The 17,476-nt window shown below is 42.6% G+C and overlaps 1 protein-coding gene across 5 annotated transcripts in view; it reads right to left on the bottom strand.

Annotated features, from left to right (window-relative positions):
- Positions 1-17,476, bottom strand: part of LOC137351772 (dipeptidyl peptidase 9-like) — a 146,885-nt gene that overhangs the window by 57,874 nt on the left and 71,535 nt on the right. For all 5 annotated transcript variants that reach the window (XM_068016580.1, XM_068016581.1, XM_068016584.1 and 2 more), the window contains 5 exons: positions 14,906-15,034; positions 13,696-13,757; positions 12,568-12,668; positions 10,001-10,178; positions 4,478-4,637 (listed from right to left, as the gene is read on the bottom strand). In XM_068016580.1, the coding sequence (XP_067872681.1) occupies positions 4,478-4,637; positions 10,001-10,178; positions 12,568-12,668; positions 13,696-13,757; positions 14,906-15,034 (630 nt within the window). The remainder of the gene's footprint in view (positions 1-4,477; positions 4,638-10,000; positions 10,179-12,567; positions 12,669-13,695; positions 13,758-14,905; positions 15,035-17,476) is intronic.

Genomic DNA, 17,476 nt, shown 5'->3' with positions numbered 1-17,476 from the left:
ACTACCGTTGAGGTGTTGCTTGCAAGTTGCTTTCCTAGCTCCTCATACAGAGCGAGAGAGCGCGAGAGATACAGCACTGAAACAGGCCCTTCGGCCCACCAAGTCTGTGCCGACCATCAACCACCCATTTATACTAATCCTACATTAATCCCATATTCCCTACCATACCTCAGCCTTCCCTCAATTCTCCTACCACCTTCCTACACTAGGGGCAATTTACAATGGCCAATTTACCTAACAACCTACAAGTCTTTGGCTGTGGGAGGAAACCCACGCAGTCACAGGGAGAACTTGCAAACTCCGCACAGGCAGTACCCAGAACCGAAACCGGGTCGCTGGAGCTGTGAGGCTGCAGTGCTAACCACTGCGCCGCCCAGGACCTCATTCCACTTTCTAATTAGGTCACTGGTACCAATATGGTACATGACCGCTGGCTCCTCCCCCTCCGAGCGCTCTGCAGCTGCTCCGTGATATCCTTGACCCTGGCAACAGGGAGGAAACACGTCTTTTTTTTATTTATTCATGGGATGTGGGCGTTGTTGGCCAGGCCAGCATTTATTGCCCATCCCTAATTGCCTTCGAAGGTGATGGTGAGCTGCCTTCTTGAACAACGGCAGTTCACGGGAGGTAGGTACACCCACAATGCTGTTAGGAAGAGAGTTCCAGGATTTTGACCCAGCCACAGTGAAGGAACTGTGATATAGTTACAAGTCAGGATGGTGCGAGACTTGGAGGGGAACTTGCAGGTGGTGGTGTTCCCATGCATTTGCTGCCCATGTCCTTATAGTTGGTAGAGGTTGCAGGTTTGTAAGGTGCTGTCTAAGGAGCCTTGGTGCATTGCTGCAGTGTATCTTATAGATGGTACACACTGCTGCCATTTTGTGTTGGTGGTGGATGGAGTGAATGTTTGTGGATAGGGTGTCAATCAAGCGGGCTGCTTTGTCCTGGATAGTGTCGCGTTTCCTGAGTGTTGTTGGAGCTGCACCCATCCAGGCAAGTGGAGAGTATTCCATCACACTCCTGTCTTGTGCCTTGTAGATGGTGGACAGGCTTTGGAGAGTCAGGAGGTGAGTTACTCGCTGCAGGATTCTTAGCCTCTGACCTGCTCTTGTAGTCACAGTATTTTATATGGCTACTCCAGTTAAGTTTCTGGTCAATGGCAGCCCCTAGGATGTTGATAGTGTGGGATTCAGGAATGGTAATGCCATTGAATGTCAAGGGGAGATGGTTAGATTCTCTCTTGTTGGAGATGGTCATTGCCTGGCACTTGTGTGTCGTGAATGTTACTTGCAACTTAACTCAGCCTAAGCTTGGATATTGTCCAGGTCTTGCTGCATTTCTACACAGACTGCTTCAGTATCTGAGGAGTCATGAATGGTGCTGAACATTGTTCGCTGATGATTGCACATCCCCACTTCTGACCTTATGATTGAAGGAAGGTCATTGAGGAAGCAGCTGAAGATGGTTGGGACTAGGACACTACCCTGAGGAACTTCTGCAGTGATGTCCTGGAGCTGAGATGATTGACCTCCAACAACCACAACCATCTTCCTTTGCGCTAGGTATGACTCCAGCCAGCGGAGGGTTTTCCCCCCGATTCCCATTGACCTCAGTTTTGCTAGGGCTCCTTGATGCCATACTCGGTCAAATGCTGCCTTGATGTCAAGGGCAGTCACTCTCACCTCACCTCGAGTTCAGCTCTTTTGTCCATGTTTGAACCAAGGCTGTAATGAGGTCAGGAGCTGAGTGGCCCTGGCGGAACCCAAACTGAGCGTCACTGAGCTGGTTATTGCTAAACAAGTGCAGCTTGATGGCACTGTTGATGACACCTTCCATCACTTTACTGATGATTGAGAGTAGGCTGATGGGGCGGCAATTGGCCGGGTTGGACATGTCCTGCTTTTTGTGTAAAGGACATACCTGGGCAATTTTCCACATTGCAGGGTAGATGCCAGCGTTGTAGTTACACTGGAACAGCTTGGCTAGGGGCACGACAAGTCCTGGAGCACAGGTCTTCAGTACTGTTGCCGGAATCATCCTGGATTCATGCCTGTGGCTGCAGAAATGCCAGTCTATTCCCCCATAGAATACCCTATGGCTATTGCTTTCCCAATCTTCCTTCTGCCTCCCTGAACAGCTGAGTTCCCGTGGCCTAGACTCTGGATGCACACCCCACCAGTATTCACTCTCACCAATATTCAGAACTGAATACTGGTCGGTGAGTGAGATGTGCTCTGGCAACTCCTGCATGCCTCTATTTATTAAACTTACTACGTAAAAACAGCTGCTGACCCGGATCTGCTTCACACTGCTGCAGACCTGCTTGGGCTATTTTATTATGTTAAAGGCACTATTTAAATATCAGTTACTGTTGCAGATATAGGATGACCTTTTTGCCTAAATTAGACATCAATGGTAATAATCTGCAGTTTTTGTCTGTCCAGACTGTTTTGATTGGTCAGTTTAAGGGGTCCATCTGTTGGTGGGTTTATGTAGTGAGTGGTGCTTGGTGTAAGTGGAGACACACGAGGCATGTTTCATTTTCGGCCCCATTTTCAACTACCACAAAGGAGTAGTGGAATTTTCTTTTATTAGGTGGATAAGATGCATGACAAATTTGTTAAAAATGTTTCAGGGAATTGGTTGCTAACTACTATTTTTTAAGTCCAGTCCCATTTATTGCATTATATTAAGCTTTGAGATATGCGATGTCCCCTTCAGCTGCCAATGGTTGCTGGTGATGGCAGGATCGGGGGGTGGTTGGCAGAGATAAAAGGAACAAAAGGTAAGCTCCCTGGGGTACAGTCAGGCAAGGTGCCAACTCTCTCCCCAGGAGATGATCAGTTGAGGTGGTATGCGATGAATGCAAAGGGGGATGGGGATCCATCAGAAGAAGGGGTGGTATGGGGGTTGGCATGGGATGAGGTAATTGGTTAAGTGTGGCAAGATGGGGTGGGGGGGGGGGGGGGGAAACAATTATTTGATAAAGTCTTTGCTGAAAGAATAACCATAAGTCCTGTATTTAAAAAAGCACTGTTACAACAAAGATATACTTTCACTGCAAATGTTTTGCAGGTCTCTGCTATTCACATATTTGTACTTCCTGGCAACAGGATTTCTTTTTTAAAAAAGGTTAAAAGAGTTCTGAGCACTGTTCTCTACCTTGCGGGCGTCCCCCTCTTACTCAATTTCCAGTTTCTGTTGTTTCATCTCAACTTAAACCTATGTTGTTGAGACATATCTAAGAGAAAGCACTGCAAAATGTGGCAAAAACAAGACCTTTGAGCTGGTATGTTTGTTCGACCTTTGACAGAGTGCTACACTATATAATTCATGGATTAAACTTTTAAACTAAATGTGATTATAAATCCCATCACACATCAAAAATAAAGGCATAGGTTAATATTACAATTACACGGATTCTGGGAGATCTCTAGCTAAGTGCAATCCTAAACAACAAGCTCTTTCAAAGAGCTGGTACAAGCACCATTGACTGGATGGCCTCCTTCTCTGCTGTATGATTTTATAATTGTGAGCAAGATATTAACAGCACTGGGCATCATAGGTAAGCCCAATCTTGTTCTCACCAGGTGACCCATTTTGTAAATTTTCCACCAGGGATTACAGCAGTTACATAGAATTTACAGGACAGAAATAGGCCATTCAGGCCAACTGGACTGTGGTGGCTCTACAGTAATCCTACCATTCACAGTATTTTCCCTTAGTCAGCTGCAGTCAAACTGCGGATAGTGAATTCTGTTGCATTTTGTTATAAACTGATGTGACATGCATAGGTCAAATGACAAACATCACCATCGCAAATGAGGTTTGTTCCCCCTGCATCAACATTCTAAATGTACCCAAAGGAGCAATTTTATTTCACTGTTGACTGCAGACACCTCTGGCACTATGACTGCAGTATTAAAATACAGCCAATTTAGGCTCATTTATGCTAATGGATAAACATGATGAGGCAACAAATTGAACATTTTCCCTCCACGCCTGGGACTTGCACAGGTTTGAATCAAATCCAGATGAGATGAAAGTCTCCACGCTCTCAATCAACTATCGGGATCTAACGTACAACTGTTTTGACCATTTTTAATCAAGTTCCTAGTGGCCAAGTCAACACTAAGCCACCTATAATTTGACACTTTGATCAAGGGTGGCATGAGATCATTTGTGGCAGAATAGAAAAAAAAATGCATACTGGGATATGTATATTAGAACTCAGATTTGCCCTGCACCTAGCTATGCCACTTTAACCTACAAGCACTTGATGCAAAAAGCACCAAAACACGTAACCCCTTACCACCAACATCCTCCTTCTTTTGTACCATATCAAAATACAAAATATTATAATCTGCCATATTTTAACCAGTAACCCTGTGATTTTATCCCAATTTTCTGTACTCTCAACATCCCCTCATGCAGTACAGACAATGAGGCAAGTTAATAGGACAGAACAGTAACTCACCTGCACTTGGACTGAATTGCTTTGCCCATTGGTAGCAGCCTGGTTTTAAAATTGAAGTAATTCTATATAAATGGCAAAACCCTGTTTGTGATTCATTAGCCCAGATAAAAGACAGTTCATCATCTGTAGTTTGTACAAAGGGATAAAATATGTCATGAACCTGAGAAAGGAGGGGCGGGGGGGGAATAAAAGGACATTAATTAGCATGGTTCTGTAAACAAACATGGTGCAGCCATTACTCTGGTAATAACAAGGAAACATGGAATCAAAATAGGTCATCAACTACCCTTCCCACCCAGCTTCCTTAAATCCCACAAACAAATATCTGTGGATTCTACTCAACTATTTAACCTCCTGTAGGTTCTGCATTAGCATAGGATCCTCAAATATAATCAAGTTTCCAAAATATTCATATATCCATCCTCACATCTTCCCTATTCGATCCTATCCTGCTACTCTCAAAAGGGCAAGATGTGAGTTATTGAACTGCTGTCAACTTTTGCCTACAGTCCTTTTACATATCCAAAGTGACCTCCCGTCTGTGTACATACTTATAATTACCCTTGTGGCTAACTTCTTTAAAAATCCGAAGCCTCCAGTTCTGAATGTTTGGATTAAATAGCCTCCCTTACAGTTCTCTATGCCTCTTATTTATAGATATGAATTATATTAGTCCTCAATCTTCTTTTATCCAATGGAAATTTACTTCAGCACCCTGAATCCCTTCTCAAACAGCTTGGTGTCTTCCTCCAAACATTAGCTAAGGCACTGACCATGAGGTATAATCCCCAAAATATGTACAGTATTCCAAATGTAGCATCAATGACACGTACACTGCAGGAAAATCTCATTTAAAATGAATCAAATTAGCTCGAGTAGACTGCTAGAAGTTAACAGCTTTGTTGTGACAGTTTAGGCTGGAAACTTCAGTGAATGGTCAATAACTACACCCAAACCCATTTCCATTTGTGTTAATGAGAATCCTTTTATGTATATGATCCAGTTCTAAAATGTTTTAGCAGAGATCCTACCATTGTCTAACCCAGGGTTGTCCAACTTTTTCCACGTGGACAACATTACAACTTTTGTCTTACATAAGGGGGTCAGCGAGACAACTTCAGAAAAAAAAAAGGCATTAGAAATTTATCTTACCATCAAAACAACAAATGCGCATTTTTGTGAAGAAGCTTGAAATGAGATTAATTTATTGACTTACTTTCTCATCACTACGTTGGACACTTTTTTTAATGAGAAACCTAGAAATATTTGCTTGCACACTTGTTGCATCGATGTGGAGTATTCTGGATAGATGTCCATTTGTCAGGAGTGATCTTGATCTCTCTCTCTCTCCTGCCCTCCCACCCCCATCCTGTGCTTCCCCATCCCATGGTTTTCCAACCCCCCCCCCACCCCTCCCCGCCCCAGCATCCGTGGTCCCCAACACACGCCGCCCCAGCATCCGTGTCCCTCTCTGTCCCATCATCCGTCCCCCTCTCCCACCGTCACCCTTCTCTTTCTCTGACAGTTGCAGGGAGCAGGAATGCTTAGCACAGCAGCTTTGTGGTTGGTCACTTTTTTTTCAAAATCGCCTGTCAGTTTCACAGACGACAGAAGCAGGAACAGCAGTTCCTGAACTTTGGACAGATTCGGGGTTTTCCAGCAGTCTTTTCAAAAACAGTCGGTGCCCTGCTGGAAAACCCCGAATCTGTCCGAAGTTCAGAAACTACTGTTCCTACTCCCAGCAACTGTCAGCAGTGAAACTGACTTGCAATTGTTTTAAAAAGTCGGTCTGGAAAAAGTCGATGGGAAATTTCTCATGTCTGAAATCCATCCTTGGGCCGGACGGAAACCCTCAGTGGGCCGTTATTGGCCCACGGCCGTATGTTGGACAATCCTGGTCTAACCTTTCCATGCAAGCGCAAGAAATGCAACACCTGCCCTTTTGCTTCCTGTCTCTTGACTGTTGAAAGCCCCAAACAGTCCTTCCAGGTGAAACAGCAATTTACATGTCGTCTTCTTTAGCCTCCTTGTCTCAAGAGACAATGGGCAAGCACCTGGAGATGGTCAGTGGTTTGTGAAGCAGCGCCTGGAGTGGCTAGAAAGGCCAATTCTAGAATGACAGACTCTTGCACAGGCACTGCAGATAAAATTGGTTGTCGGGGCTGTTACACAGTTGGCTCTCTCCTTGCGCTTCTGTCTTTTTTCCTGCCAACAGCTAAGTCTCTTCGACTCGCCACTCTTCAGCCCCGCCTTTATGGCTGTCCGCCAGCTCTGGCGATCGCTGGCAACTGACTCCCACAACTTGTGATCAATGTCACAGGACTTCATGTCACGTTTGCAGATGTCTTTAAAGTGGAGACATGGACGGCCGGTGGGTCTGATACCAGTGACGAGCTCGCTGTACAATGCGTCCTTGGGGATCCTGCCATCTTCCATGCGGCTCACATGGCCAAGCCATCTCAAGCGCCGCTGGCTCAGTAGGGTGTATATGCTGGGGATGTTGGCCGCCTCGAGGACTTCTGTGTTGTAGATACGGTCCTGCCACCTGATGCCATAGATTCTCCGCTGGCAGCGAAAATGCAATGAATTGAGACGTCGCTCTTGGCTGACATACATTGCCCAGGCCTCGCTGGCGTAGAGCAAGGTACTGAGCACACGGGCTTGATACACTCGGACTTTTGTGTTTCGTGTCAGTGCGCCATTTTCCCACTCTCTCTTGGCCAGTCTGGACATAGCAGCGGACGCCTTTCCCATGCGCTTGTTGATTTCTGCATCGAGAGACAGGTTACTGGCGATAGGTAAGTGAACTCGAACCACTTCCAGAGCGTGGTTGCCGATATTGATGGATGGAGCATTTCTGACGTCCTACCCCATGATGTTTGTTTTCTAGAGGCTGATGGTTAGGCCAAATTCGTTGCAGGCAGCCGCAATCCTGTCGATGAGTCTCTGCAGGCACTCTTCTGTGTGGGATGTTAATGCAGCATCATCAGCAAAGAGGAGTTCCCTGATGAGGACCTTCCGTTCTTTGGTCTTCGCTCTTAGACAGACAAGGTTGAACAACCTCCCATCTGAACCTGTGTGGAGGAAAATTCCTTCTTCTGAAGACTTGAACGCATGTGAGAGCAGCAGGGAGAAGATAATCCCAAACAGTGTAGATGCGAGAACACAGACCTGTTTCACGCCACTCAGGATAGGAAAGGGGTCTGATGAGGCACCGCTATGCTGAATTGCGCCTTTCATATTGTCATGGAATGAAGTGATGATACTTAGTAGTTCTGGTGGACATCCGATCTTTGCTAGTAGTCTGAAGAGACCACGTCTACTGATGAGGTCAAAGGCTTTGGTGAGATCTATGAAAGCAACATAGAGGGGCATCTGTTGCTTGCGACATTTCTCCTGTAGATGGCGAAGGGCATGTCAATGGTGGATCTCTCTGCTCGAAAGCTACACTGTGCCTCAGGGTAGACACACTCAGCCAGCTTCTGGCGCCTGTTTAAAATGACTCGAGCAAAGACTTTCCCCACTATGCTGAGCAGGGAGATTCCACGATAGTTGTTGCAGTCACCCTTGTTCCTATAGAGGTTGATGATATTGGCATCGCGCGTGTCCTGTGGTACGACTCCCTCATCCCAGCACAGGCAAAACAGTTTGTGGAGTGCTGAAAGTATAGCAGGCTTGGCACTCTTGATTATTTCAGGGGTAATGCCGTCCTTCCCAGGGGCTTTTCCACTGGCTAGAGAATCAATGACATCACTGAGTTCCGATTTTATTGGCTGTTTGTCCAGCTCATCCATGACTGGCACAGACTGGGCTGCATTGAGGGCAGTCTCTGACATTTTCCCTGGAGTACAGTTCTAGGTAGTGCTCCACCCAGCAGCCCATTTCTCTCAATTTAGTTCTCTCACAATGCAGCCTGCTCTACAGCAAAGAAACCAAACGCAAATTTTGTGACCACTTTGCGGAACACCTCCATTCAGTCCGCAAGCCTGGCCCCGAGTTCCGGTGGCCTGTCATTTTATTTCACCTTGCTCTCACGCTGACATCTCTGCCCTTGGCCTATTGCAGTGTTCCAACGATAGTCAATGCAAGCTCGAGAACAGCTCCTCACCTTCCAATGAAGCACTTTACAGGCTTCAGGACTCAATACAGAGTTTAACAATTTCAGAACGTAACCTCTGCTCTGCAGTTTGTTTCCTTATGTTTCAGTCTTAATCTTGGTTTCTCTTGTTTTGCTTTCAGACAGCAGCCGTTCATTATTCTGCCATTTAGAGCTCCTCTGGACGTGTCTTTTGTCTCTTTACATGTCCTTTTAGCTTTGCCCCACCAAATCAGTTAATGTCTGTATTCTGCCCTATCAAAGACATTCCCTTTTCTTCTTTGTCCACTTTCCTCGATTTCCTCCCTACTTAACACCTGCTACATTTCTAACTTTTCCCAATTCTGATGAAGGGTCATCAACCTGTAACTTTAACTTTCTCTCTACGCAGATGCTGCCAGACCAGCGAATTTCCAGCATTTTCTGTTTTTATTTCAGATTTCCAACAGCTGCAGTACCTTACTTTTATTCCAACATTGTCTGTTCTTAATTGGTTCAGATCCCTCTCCATACTACTTATTGGCCTCTCATTTACCACATGCCCATCAACTTCATCAGCAAATTTATAATACTCAAGAATTATTTATTAAATTATCGATAGAGTGAACAGCTCAGGATCCAAAACAGATCAGTAAGGAACCCGACTAGTCACTAATTTGATGAAAGGTCATCAACTATTTCTCTCTCCACAGAGGCTGCCTGATCTGAGTATTTCCAGCATTTTCTATTTTTATTTCAGATTTCCAACATCTACAATATTTTGCTTTTGTGTTCTGACTACTCACTAACCCAAATTCATTTCTTTTCCCATCAACATCCTCTGCTCCCTGTTACTGAGTACTTTTCAATCCAATTAATTGAAATCAATAAGCACAAGGTGCACTAAAATCAACTCAAATGTTTTTGCTTAGCCTTCTTCCCCCTCATTACCAAGACACTAAACAGCCCTCTGGAGGGAGTAGCCCAACAAAGAACTGCAGAATCTATCAGAGAAGCTGCACTGTGAACTCAAAGTGCATTTTGGGAATTGAAATCTGCAACCATCTGGCAGTCAGTCTATCGGCTGCACAACCAAGATATTCCAAAAATGTGTTGGCCAAATTTTGGCTAAACATTTATGTACTGCAGTGGGTTACATGCAGGTCTTTCACTTTGATGAACAGGGTTCAGACCCAACACAGATTAACGGAATAAAATTCCCCAGTGTCCACTAGCTGTTGGATTCTACATAAAATGAGTGTGGCAGTATTAATCCAATTCTTGGTTGTCATGGATCAGAACAAGTTACGATACTGATTGGTTTGATGTTAGAACTGGAAGACTTGTAACAAAGTGTCTCATTCTCTAGCACGTATACTCCCCACATTGGGAATAGCAAAATTTTTCAAAGAAAAAACTTTTGTTCTTCAGTGATGGTCTGTACTTACATTTATCCATACATCAGTTACTTCTTCATAAATAATGTGTGGATGAACATTTTCTGGCACAGCCTCAACAAACTTAACCCGTTCGTTTTCATCCTTAGTTACAGGAATAAATAGTGATGTTGGAATCAAAACTAAACGAAGTCTCTGTTGAGGCCGATCGAGTAACACTGCCCAGGCACTATAATGAAAAGGAAAGAGAAAAGGAAGTTATTCACTGCTGTAATTTGGGCTCTCCAGTGAGGGTCTCTCTGGAACAACTGTCTGTTAGAGGCAATAGATTTATTTGGTCTAAAGACACTTTCACTCTTCCTGTCATGAGTGCGACGTACATGTTCTATTCTCTCTGGAAACCAGTCTTCTTGGGCTCCAGTGAAGACCCCATTTCATAAGAATCCAAACAGAGGACTGCGTGGAACTAGGGCCCATGCTAACATCCCTTAATCAGGGGTCTTAAATCTGACTGAAAATTCACAGAGCCACACTTTTATAAGCCAAAAATGCCATCTGTTGCAGTGGGTTGGGTCCTTTATACTTTGTACAGTGGAAGTACTCAGCTGAATTGTCTGCACTCCTCAGGTAATAGAGCATCTTAGAACTCCTCTCTTGAAAAGATGCTAATGTAGGACTGGGCTCAAAGGACTCAAAAACTATTCGGGGGATTTAGGTATGAATCAACTGGCCTTCTAATGGTTAACCTCCAGGTTTGTACAGTTTGTTACATTGAAGTTGCGTTGTTCTTCTGAATGGAGATCAGAATGGAGTATTAATACAAAATGTGCACTTCCTACCAATTGTTCAATTTCTAATGTAGTCAATAAAACAGCTGTATTTATAAAGATGACAAGATAGAAATACAATATACTGTCCACATATGTTTATGGGATAGAAAATCTCAGTTGGGAGAGACCATAGGTCCAAGTCCACCACCCCACTGTCCTAGTGTTTATGTCTGAAAATATAATGCTTTCTGATGTGTATCCAATTTCAAGGTAAGAGCCCATGGAATCCAGGGCAATTTGGCAAATTGGATCCAAAATTGGCTTAGTGGCAGGAGGCAGGTGGTGATGGTCGAGGGCTGTTTTTGCGAGTGGAAGCCTGTGACCAATGGTGTACTGCAGGGACAGGTGCTGGAACCCTTGTTGCTTATAGTGTACATTAATGATTTAGACGTGAATATAGGAGGAATGATCAGTAAGTTTGAAAATTGGTGGTGTTGTAAATAGTGAGGAGGAAAGCCTTAGATCACAGTGTGATATAGATGGGCTGGTAAAATGGGCAGAGCAGTGGCAAATGGAATTTAACCCCGAGGTGTGAGGTGATGCATTTTGGGAGGAATAACAAGGCAAGGGAATATACAATGGGTGGTAGGACCCTAGGAAGTACAGAGGGTCAGAGGGACCTTGCTGTACTTGTCCATTGATCACTGGAGGCAGCAGAAGTAGATAAGGTGGTTAGGAAGGCAAATAGGATACTTGCCTTTATTAGCCGAGGCACAGAATATAGAGCAGGGAGGTTAGGATGGAGCTGTATAAAACGCTAGTTAGGCCACAGCTGGAGGACATACAGTTCTGGGCACCACTATAGGAAGAATGTGATTGCACTGGAGAGGGTGCAGAGGAGATTCACAAGGATGTTGCCTGGACAGGAGCATTTCGGCTATGGAGAGAGACTGGATATGCTAGGGTTGTTTTCCTTAGAGCAGAGAAGGCTGAGGGGAGGCCTGATTGAGATATACAAAATTATGAGGGGCCTTCATAGGTTAGATAGGAAGAAACTTTTTCCCTGAGCGGAGGGGTCAATAACCAGGGGGCACAGATTTACGGTAAGGGGCAGGAGGTTTAGAAGGGATTGAGGAAATATTTTTCACCCAGAGGGTGGTTGGACTCTGGAACACGTTCCTTAAGGGGTGTTAGAGGCAGGAACCTCAGAACATTTCAGTATTTAGATGAGCACTTGAAATGCCATAGCATACAAGGCTACGGGCCAAGTGCTGGAAAATGGGATTAGGATAGATAGGTGCTTGATGGCCAGCACAGACATGATGGACCTGTTTCTGTGCTGTATGACTCTATGACTCACCATGGAGATTGAAACTCCTTCCTCCGAAATGCTCTGGGTAAGCTGTTCCAAAAATGAACCATCCAACCCAAAGTGTAACATTTCTTAAAAATGCCAAACTGTACCTCTTGTATTATGCTCATGTTCATGCACTATAATACACGCGACTGAGCTGCTAAAATCAGACAAAGAATTGGATAAGCAGCTCGATCCAAACATGTATATTGACATCAGGTCAGGGCCACAGTGGCAGTGGATAGTTTTTGCAAATTCAAGAGAAATGTGAATAATATTGGTAGTTGGGGCAGGGAGAAGCAGTTAAGGGGTAAGCTAGACAGAATACAGTGGTAATATTGAACTTTGGGGGTACATAGATATAATGTAATGGTTTCTTCCTGACCTACAGGTACTCAAACAAACTTAACATTAAATTTTAATAGTTTTTATTTTGAAAAAAAGGAAAATATATGCAGTCAACTACATAGTAACCCACAAGGAAGAACACATACAAATTTCCATCTTTCGTCCATCCGGCTCGTGCTATGTACTCAATGCAAGGGAAAAGACTCTCAAATGGCTGGACCAGCTCTTTGTCTTGTGCACTCAGGATCTATCAAAGGAAAAAATGTTTTGAGTTAGGATTAGCACTGTACAATGCCATATAAACAGTGTGCTGTATAAAACACAGCACTGGGATTTCTTCTGTCATATACTGTCAAAGGGTGGTGAGAAATCAGTTTGTTCTCTAAGAATTTTAATGGTATTGGCATCATGATTCCCCATTATTATTTAAAGAATCAGAATTTTGTAGCTTAACAAGAGGCCACTTAATCCCATTCTTTTGTCTTTTCTCCATAGCCTTTAAAAGAGAAGGGAATAAATATTTCACAAAGCTATGAGTCCTTCTTGTACCACCATTCGATGTCCCAACATTGTTGAAAAAAAATGTTATTAAATTCATACCCGGTACTGACTGATGCTGCCTAGTGTAAATAGCTTCTTCCTCCCAATTAATATACCAAAACCCCTCAGTTTTTGAGCACACCTAACAGATCTCCACTTAACCTTATGTTCTAATGAGAACAATCTCAGCATCTTTAGCCCTTTTCATAAGTAAAGCCTATCATCTCATATCATCTTAGTAAATCTCTTCTGCACCCTCTCAACAGCTCAGTATTCCTCCTAAACTAGGGTACCCAATACTAAATATTCCAACAGTGACCTAATGATCTAAATAGGTTGTTAGCATTGCCACTTTTGCACAATATACAATTATTCATAAAATTCAGGTTCCATTATGCTTTTCTTTGAAAATAAATGTTTTAGCAATTTGTCACACTAAGATTTATACATCTCAATCCCAACTTTTTTGGCTTTTCCACCCCTTTTAAAGTTTAATCACTTAGTGCATGTTTCTTCTCCATATTCTTCCTCTAAAAATCTGAGAAATACCAATCTGGAGGAGTAAAAACAGTGGCATTTTGTTTTAAAATTGGAACATACAAAAAAGGTTCACTGCCTTTAGGAGATAACGTGAAAAAAAAGTTCCACAATTTATGATAACCTGAACCTCTCAATATAAATAAATGTTCATCATTCCTAGGTGCCTAATACTTCAGATTTAAAGGAATACTCACCATCCCATGGCTGTCTGCTCTGAATTCAGATAATTTAAGTGTTATCTTGGGATTTTTACTCCCTGAGAGAGAGAGAGCGAAAGAGAGATATTAAAAAGTCACAGTGTTAGCTCTGCAACAGAAAAGTCCTAATGGACCTTAAAACCCTCCTGCTGCTGTGCAATTTCAATCATTTAAATAGGTTACAACATTTTCAAGACACTTGTTCAACTCTCCTCCCCAGCGTCACTTACAAATTTCCCAAATTCATTAAAGTGTCACTTTTTAAAAATAACATCTCAAAACCAGTTCATTTTCAACAAATAGGTTGACTGGGGCAGTCAGAAATTGCAAAGGAAGCCATTCTACACAGAGCAATAATAAAATAGCAGCTGCAGCTTCTGCCACTAATTAGTGGCATACTCTATACAAATGGGACAACAGATAACACCTTAAATAAATGCAATTAATGGCACTCTTTGAAGATTAATGTCCATAAGTTAAATTGCCCAAAGGTTTGAGCAAAGATTCGTTTTCAAAGTTGTTTGGATGCAATTTTCAATTAAAGTTTTGGACAATTAAAGCAATTCTCTCTCCTCAATTCAAGCTTTATGGAAGTGCAACAAAATTAGACCTAAACAATTTAAGTGCTAAAATACTGCATATGGAATATGAACTACCACACATTTTGAATTAAATACATCTAAATTTGTGTAACAGGAGTATATACCATATCATGGCTCTTATCATAACATTATCACTGAGCATTATTTATCCCGTCCTCTAGTGCAATAGAAAAACTTGCAGTTTTCACAGAATCCATTACAAGGGCAACAATGATTAACTCCATGAGTCTTGTGAATCACTCAACTGCATCTTGCATAGAGTTTCAGGCTGCAGCATAATATCAGTGGCATTAAGCCAGCAACCCTTTGTTATAGCCGCTTCACACTCTTATTCTAGGAAGAGCACAGCAGGTTCAAAATGTTAGGCAGCTCTTCTAGGTGGGTATATATTCCAGATTTCAGTGACCACAACTTTAACACCTACAATTCAATTTCAAACGGGAGGGAAATTAATTGAAATTCCACTGAATTTCAAATACTTAATTCCTTAATCTAAGAAATAACTGATTTTAAAACTGTGCAGCGTATAAACAATAAAGCTTTCACATTGATCATTATTCTCTCATTAAACCAGGATATCTCAGATCATAGACTCTACTTCTAACCTGTTCTTGGGTATCTGTAAGCGTCAGCTTTCCTCTCCTCCAGGGCAGGGGAGGGTACATGAATGATCTCCACCTCTGACTCATCCACTTCCTCATACAAGAGATAATAAGTCCTTGCACCATCTGGACCTGCAAGCAACACAAATACTTTCATGCAAGTCAAGATGATACTGAATATTGTACCTGGCCTTGGTCAGCTGGAGTACTGTGTTCAGTTCTAAGAAACTTGCATTTATATAACACCTTTCATGACCTCAGGATGGATGCCACAAAGCACTTTACAGCCAATAAAGTACTTCACTGTTGTAATATAAGAAATACAGCTGCCAATTTGTGCACAAACAAGCTCCTAGAAACAGCAATGAGGTAATAACCAGGTAATCTGTTTTAGTGATGTTGGTTGAAGGATAAATATTGACCAAGAGAGAATACCCTCTGCTGCTTCGAAAGTGCCATGGGATCTTTCATGTCCACCTGAGCGGACAGACAGGATGTTGTTTTAACATCTCATCTCAGTGTTACATGGGGGAATAAAGCAATTATTAAAAGTCTAGAATTGGGCTGCGAGTTTGAACCATGCGGTCTGAGGAAAGAATACCTAGCCCAGGAGTTTACTCTCATTAAAGGTGGAGATGGGGAACTTGATTTTTGTGTTCAAGGTTTCCATATATGGAGAAGTTGGATCTTTCACTCCTCATCAGGTGAAGAATTCAAGGATGAGGAGACACAGCTTAAAGGAAAAGAAATTTAGACAACATTTCTTAACAGGGTGATTAAACTGTGGAACAGATTACCACTGAAGGGTGGGGAGGGCTGCGTGGAAAGTGGAAGAACCAACAATGACAAATTTAACAAAGGGACAAGATAAATTCTTCTTCGTAAAGGGATTACAGGACTATTATCCTAGTGAAACTAATAACTAAGGCGGTAGATAGGGCTTTAAACTAATCAAGAGGGGATGGGAGGATTCAGGAAAGGGTAAATTCAAAAGCAAGAGAAATGTGGATCGTGTAAAGCTCAGTAGCAATGTGGGTAAAAATCAGCATAGTGAGTCAGGAAGAGATAGAGTGCTTAACAAAAATAGTAGGGAATTAGTGACCCCGATGACATCAGGGAAAAACAGAAAACCATTAATGAGAAAGGCACTAAATTTGAAGGCATGATGCATTCACAGCAAAATACATTAACAGCACAGGTAGAAGTTTAAGGGTGTAATCCAATAGCCATTAGAGAGACTTGGCTGCAGGGTGACCATGGTCAGGAATTAAATATTCCAGGATTCTTGGCCTTTTGAAGCGCTAGAGAAAATGGAAAAGGGAGAAGGGATTTCCCCAATAATAAAGGACAGGATAAAGACAGTAGAAAGGATCCTAGCTCAGAAAATTAAGATGTAGAATCTGTTTGGCTGGAATTAAGAAACAAGAAGAAGAAAATTATAGTAGTAGTTTATAGGCCCTAGTGTTGGGAAGGGCATAAATCAAGAAAGAGGTGCATGGAACAAGGGTATTATGGTAATCATGGGGGATTGTAATCCTTATTGGCTGGTCAAAACAAATTTGCAATAATGGTGTGGGAGAGAAGTTCATGCAATGCATTCAAGATAGTCTTCTAGATCAGTATGTCAAAGAGAAAACTACTGAACAGGCTATTTTAGATCTAGCTTTGTACAAGTGAGGCAGGGTTAATGAATAAGCTTGTATAAAAGGAGCCTCTGGGGAAACAGTGATAAAATGTTAGATTTTATATGGAGTTTGAGAGTGATTTAGTCCAAAACTAGGTTCTTGCATCTGAACAAAGCAAACTACATAAATATGAGGGGCGAACTGGCCAAGGTAGATTGGGAAACTAGATTTAAAGATATGATGGCAGATAAGTCATGGAAAACATTTAAAGAATTCATCATTTGCAACAATTATACATGCCCTAAGGACAAAACCCCCTCAGCATAAGTGATCCAACTGCGGCTAACAAGAGAATTCAAAGATTAGTTTAAAGGAAGAGCCTTATAATGTTGCCAAAAAGAGTGGTTAAGTCTGGGGATTGAGAGGATTTTAAAATTCAAAGGATAACAAAGAAACTGAGAGAAAACAGGATATGAAAGTAAGCAAGAGTATTAAAAACAGACTGTAAAAGCTTCTATAGGCATACAAAGAAAGATTCACAAGAGTAAACTTGGCACCCAATCTATCATATTAAACATTCACTCCTTCCACCAACAGCACAACTTGGCTGCAATGTGTACCATCTACAAGATGCACTGCAATAACTCACCAAGGCTTTTTTCGATAGCACCTCCCAAACGACCTCGACAGACAAGGCAGGGCTTATGAAAATACAACCATCTCCAAGTTTCCCTCCAAGTCACACGCCATTCTGACTTGAAAATACATCACTACTCCTTCAACATCAGAGCGTCAAAAGCCTGGAACTCCCTAACAGCACTGTGGGAGTACCTTTATCTCACAGATTACAGCAGTTCAAGGCAGCAGCTCATCACCAAAGGCAATTAGGAACGGGCAACAAATGTTGGCCATGCCAGCAATGCCCACATCTCGCGAATGAATATTTGTT

Source organism: Heterodontus francisci, chromosome 36 (assembly GCF_036365525.1).
Source record: "Heterodontus francisci isolate sHetFra1 chromosome 36, sHetFra1.hap1, whole genome shotgun sequence".
Lineage (NCBI taxonomy): Eukaryota > Metazoa > Chordata > Chondrichthyes > Heterodontiformes > Heterodontidae > Heterodontus > Heterodontus francisci.
The sequence above is the reverse complement of the archived record's forward strand: the minus strand, read 5'-3'. Positions and strand labels throughout refer to the sequence as shown.